This window comes from Panicum virgatum, chromosome 5N (genome assembly GCF_016808335.1).
Source record: "Panicum virgatum strain AP13 chromosome 5N, P.virgatum_v5, whole genome shotgun sequence".
Taxonomy (NCBI): Eukaryota; Viridiplantae; Streptophyta; class Magnoliopsida; order Poales; family Poaceae; genus Panicum; species Panicum virgatum.
Genome location: NC_053149.1, coordinates 45,995,840 through 46,001,190, shown reverse-complemented (window position 1 = coordinate 46,001,190; position 5,351 = coordinate 45,995,840). Strand labels below are relative to the sequence as shown.

The 5,351-nt window shown below is 48.6% G+C and overlaps 1 protein-coding gene across 1 annotated transcript; it reads right to left on the bottom strand.

Moving 5' to 3' along the window:
* Nucleotides 1-418: 418 nt before the first annotated feature.
* On the bottom strand, nt 419-4,936 carry LOC120673018 (TPR repeat-containing thioredoxin TTL1-like). Its single transcript, XM_039953694.1, has 7 exons — nt 3,783-4,936; nt 2,811-3,012; nt 2,513-2,700; nt 2,085-2,418; nt 1,798-2,002; nt 1,508-1,614; nt 419-1,392 (listed from the first exon to the last, which is right to left on the bottom strand). Exons 1-7 carry the CDS (start codon nt 4,631-4,633, stop codon nt 1,231-1,233), a joined length of 2,049 nt encoding a protein of 682 aa, XP_039809628.1. The 5' UTR covers nt 4,634-4,936; the 3' UTR covers nt 419-1,230.
* Nucleotides 4,937-5,351: the final 415 nt, after the last annotated feature.

The window sequence follows — 5,351 nt, the reverse complement described above, 5'->3', positions numbered from 1 at the left end:
CCTGGAGCCTGGCCAAGAGAGAGAAAAAGTCTCTTTCTTTTTCTCTCACTCCTAAGCACGTCGGGGGACGCGCCACGCGATCTGTTTCTCTCTCTTGGAGGCACCCCTGCCAGCTGCCTGCCACGCAAGCACACAGCCTGGCCAGGGGACCAGCGCCTGCTGACGCTGATGCCACCTCCCAAGAACAACTCACCTCACACAGTAATCAGGCCACGGACCTGATGAGCACAGCAGCTATTGCGCTTCCAAATTCTGGCTGCAGAGAAAAGAAAAAAGATGGTATTTCATAAAAAAAAGATGCTAGACCAGATGCTAACTAATTAGCTTACCATTTGCACATATGGGAAACACCATCATCGCCAGCAACAGCAGCAAATAAAAAAGCGCAGGGAGACGAACTAACGGCAGATTGCAGAAAGAACCAAAAAACCAACGAATGTTGCGATGTTTTTATTCATGGAAATGGTAGCATATATATGGTATCGGTGCCACAAAGCCAGCAGAAGCAGCAAAACGACATGTCATCATCATATTCAATGGACAATAACCATCCCTCTCAACCTCTGGCTCTCTCCATCATCAGTTAACCTCTCTCTCTCTAAACATAGATAGATAGACAGGCAAAGACTAATGGAAACTCAAAATAGATACTAGCCCTGTACCTGACCCCAACCACCAAAATCTCATCTCAATCTGATGCCACAATTTCTCTCTTTTTTTCCCCTCTCCAGGGAAACCAATCTTCCAATGGATTTCTCTCATGTTTTTCCTATAAGGTATTTACATGTAACGAAAATCGCAAACCCGCAGCCTCCCTCCCCCCTCCCTAAAAGATGTATGCTAAATCTAGACAACATTATAAACATTTCCCATTCTTGAGAAGCAGGGTGCTGGCTGGACTATGGACTATGAGTCTATGATAGAGGTAAATCAAAATGGGTATCAAAATACATGAGGTGAAAGGAGCCCGAAACATGAAAAAAAGAAAGTATTGAATTGAATGGGGTTGGCATATGAACGGATGAACGATAAAAAAGGCAAAAACAAAAGCAGGGGTGGGGGGGGGCTCTTCCACTCGACAATCTTAGCTCATTATGCTCATGCTCAATGGGAATAGTTACGCAGGTGGTGAGAATGCCAAGGTTGGTAATGCTGCAAGTTTGACGGAGAAAAGGGGAGCTCTATGCATCAAGGAAAATGGGAAATTGGGGTACCAGTACCTAAAGCTTCTCAAGAACTGGACACAGAATAGTGACGCACGGTGTAACGCAGAACATGTAAAGTCGGGCAGATCATCTCCTTCACTTTCACCCCATCTTTATATATCTTGAATGTTGGGAATATCCGAACATTCTCTGCCTTTGCCACCAGAGGGCTGCTGTCCACGTTTACCTGTAGGGTTACACACATGAGAATAAGTGTTAGTCATCAACTCATTGTTTAGAAATGCTTGCTAACTATATCTTACTACCAGAGTTCTTCTAGAGACACATAATCAGTAGCTTACCTTCAGAAAATTCACCGAGGGGCATTCAGTGCAGAGAGTGTTCACCAAAGGTGTGATTTGTGTGCATTGCTGGTTCATTGCCGACATGAAGTAGACAACAGATACCCCTAAATAAAAATAAGCGACAAATTACAGGAGGAATATGATATACAATAACATTGTAAACAAGGCAATATAAGCAATTCTGACATACTCCAAACCATGTCAAACTTATTATAATCTGTGTCGAATTATCAACTGATGTGAGAACGAGCAACTACAACAGAAATATGTAGCAGTGAATAACTCACCCGGAGAACCTATGGCAGCACGGAGTTGCTCTACATTGGTTACTATCTCTACCTCTCCTCCAAATTTCATATTTGACACATCCTCACCACAAGTCGCCTTCAAGGCAATTTGGGCATGGAATAGTGCTTCTGCAACCTCCTTATCACTGGGAAGCTCTTTCCGAAGCACCTCATAATCCCGCACGCAATCAGCCCAATGCTCAAGCTGAACAAAATTATACAATACAAGGTCAATGGAACAGTACATTCAAGAACAAAAAACATCCCTTTTCATGCCCATTGCTTACCTTAGCGTAGGACGCAGCCCTCCTTAAGAGAGCCTTTGTATAATTTGGTTGTATTTTTAGTGCCTCGTTGCAATCGTTGACAGCTTTCTCCCACTTTTCTAGCTTTGACCAGCAAGCAGCTCGATTGCAGTGGAGCACTGAATTTGAGGGATCATACTTGAGCCCTTCACCATATGCTATAGATGCATCAGCAAACTTGGCAGCTTTAAATAGATCGTTTCCTTGGGCTCGGGCTTTAGCAACTAGCCTCACATTATTCAGAATCATCCCCACTTCTGCATTCCCAGGATCAAGATCTCTAGCCTTCTCAGCTGCAGCAACAGCAGCCTCAAATCTGCATAAACCAATCATTATGTTTAAAAATGCTAACCTGCTTTGACACAGCATCGTGGGAAATCAAGTATTATATAAAGTTTAGATAATCACACCTCCCCAAAGCCATGTCAACTTGGGCTCGGACAATATGTACATATGACTCAGCGAGCATGCCTGAGAGTTTCACTGCTGTTAATGATGAGGTCAATGCACCATCCAATTTCAGCAAGCTTGCAAGAGTCGACTCAGCCTCCTCCAGCTTGTGAAGTCGGAGGAGTGCTTCTGATCTCAAGGCAAGAAGCTACACGAAAAGCACAATGTCAATATGAATTCCACAACCAAAATAACAATATAGCAACATTTTGAGCACTGCATAAAAAACATAAACCATGGGCAAGTCAAAGTCATTACCAACTGAGAGGAGTCAGCGCCAGCAGCAATGGCAGCATCAGCTTCCCTCAATGCACTCTTCCAATCCCCAATTTTCCGTGCATCAGTGCTTCTGCCCAGATGCATCTCCACCTCCTGCAGCTTCTGCCACTCAAGAGGATCAGACTGCTGAAGATGACCCGCCTGGGTGAAGTTCCTCCGGGCCTTATCAATCATCCCCAACCTGCAACAATGCAAGCCGTCACAGAATTTCAGCAACCGTGCACAGAATTGCAGCATATCATCTGTCCGAATTTAATCCCTATTTCCAGGAGAGAGTAAGGACAATGTACAGCTTAAATATAATTAGGAACAGAAATTCATGATGCACCAGCATTGTGTGGTCTTCTTCCAGGGGAGAGTAAGGACAATGTATAGTTTAAACAAAATTAGGAACAAAAATTCAGTATGCTTCAGCATTGTGTGGTCTAAATCCAATGAACCTGACAAAATGGCCACCAAGCAACCTTACAAAGTACAGCTAAGCAGACACCCTTCCATCAGCATTGTGTGATGGGAACCTTTAACGCCAATTTCACCCACAATCAAAGCAAGACAATATTGTAGCTTTCCTCACATATTCAGGTCAATCAACAAATAACTGAGCTCTTTGAGTTGCAAAAAATGAGGGAACAAAACAATTTTTTCATCCAGCGAGGTGAATAAAACGAATTTTGGGTGTGAAGACCAAGCATAGTAGCAATTGCAGAACTAAATCTGACGGCCTCAATGGAAAGGAAAAGTGAAAGGCGCAACACTCATGTTGCTTTCCCCTTGGTCTCGCTCACAGGGAAAGCCATCCAAGAAAGCAACAGCAACATGCAGGTGCAACCATGAACTCGGGAGAACAAAATCGAAGCAAGAAACAGGGATCTATGACGCATATATAAGCTTCCAGAATCTAGTACAGATTGTAGCGCAATGGTGGAGGCCGGAAAACTGCAGGAGGCTTACCGGAGGCAGACGCCGGCAAGGCGGCTGTGGGCGCGGCCGCTGGCAGGGTCGATCCGAACGGCCTCCTCGCATTCGTGGAGCGCGTCGGCGAGCCGGCCAAGTGCTATGAGCGCTGCGGCTCGGTTGCCGCGGCACGCGGCGCTCTCGGGGCAAAGCGACACGGCGCGCTCGTAGTGGCGGAGCGCCTCCGCGTACTTGCCCTTCTTGTACCACTCGTTCCCCAAACGGGTCACCTCCTGAAGGCTCCCGCCGCTTGCTGGGGAGCTCCACGGCGACCTCGACGAGTGTCCGAGGGACGACGGGGAGTCAATGCTGCTCCTGGCGGGGGCTATGCCCGCGCCGCGCATGATGCTCCCATGGCCGTAGTGGCCGGTGCCGGATCCGAGCACGTCCGGGCGGGAGCGCGGCGGAGGCGGCGCGGCCGCCGCCGCCGGGATGCGCCCGGACGGGCAGATGTTCCCGGTGGGGAGCGCATTCAGCATCGGCGAGCTCGCCGTGCTCCCACGGTCCCCGCCGCCGCCGCCGCTCCCCCCGCTGCTGCCGCCGGAGAATATCAACGGCCCAGATCCGCACCGCCGGTGCCCCGTCATCCGCGGCGGGTTGCACTCCGCCACTAGCTCGCCGGAGTGCCTCCTCCCGCCCGCCATCCCAGCATTCGACGGCACCGGGGACTTGGCCGACCCGGACGACGAGGACGACGACGTCGCCACGCTCGCCCGCGGCCGCAGCGGCGACACCGGCGAGCCAAGATCCGCGAAGACGTTAGCCTTGGCGTCCGGCTTGTCCCTTACCCCATCGTCTTGCAGCGCCAGCGCCGCCGCGCGGAGGCGTACCCGGTCGGCCTCCGACATAGCCTGATCTTCTCGCGCCGCCTCAGCAATGCCGGAACCTGCACCCCTCAACTCCCACTGCTCCGCCTCCTCCTCCCCACGCCAAGCAAGCAGGCATAGAACCACGCACACAAGAACAGCTTCGCTCTTGTGAACTACTGCTCCCACCACCCAGCAAGAACCCTGAGCAATAAATTGCCGAGCAAAAGCAAGTGCGGATTCCTCGTGAGGTGGATGGGTTGGAGGGAGGATATCCTCAGCCCTCAGGGGGCGGAGGAGAGAAGGAAGGAAGAAGAAAGGGGAGGAGTGGGAGCGAGGGGAAGAAATAGTGGGTGGGAGGGGCGGCCTTGGAAGGCTGCGGATGTTCCGGGTTCAAAATGAAAAATAGGACCCTCTTTTCTCTGTGAGGTTATTTTGGGTTGCAGGATGGGTTTTTGTAGGATTTTGTTTCTTGTGTCCTAGAGTAGGGTTTTTCTGTTTTTCCTATGCCTTGTTAGGTTTTTTGGGGTAGGATTTCTCCTTTCTCTCTCCGTATTTCACCATTGTTTCAAAGTTTTGGTGTTATGGCACATCAATATTGATTCTTCAATATTTTTTTAAGAAAACTAGGATTATTTATATTAGATAAATATTTTGTACTTCTATATTTTTATTTTTCTAATTAGGGTATAGTTTGTGTCCTATCTTTAAATATTTCATCTCTATGTAATCATACTTAATTTGTCGTCATCGTTGACGC

Coding starts and splice junctions, on each gene's coding strand:
- LOC120673018 (XM_039953694.1), bottom strand. CDS start 4,633: ATGTCGGAGGCCGACCGGGTACGCCTCCGCGCGGCGGCGCTGGCGCTG. Junction 2,701..2,810: donor GCGCTGACTCCTCTCAGTTG/GTAATGACTTTG, acceptor CTTTTCGTGTAG/CTTCTTGCCTTGAGATCAGA. Junction 2,003..2,084: donor GGGCTGCGTCCTACGCTAAG/GTAAGCAATGGG, acceptor AATTTTGTTCAG/CTTGAGCATTGGGCTGATTG.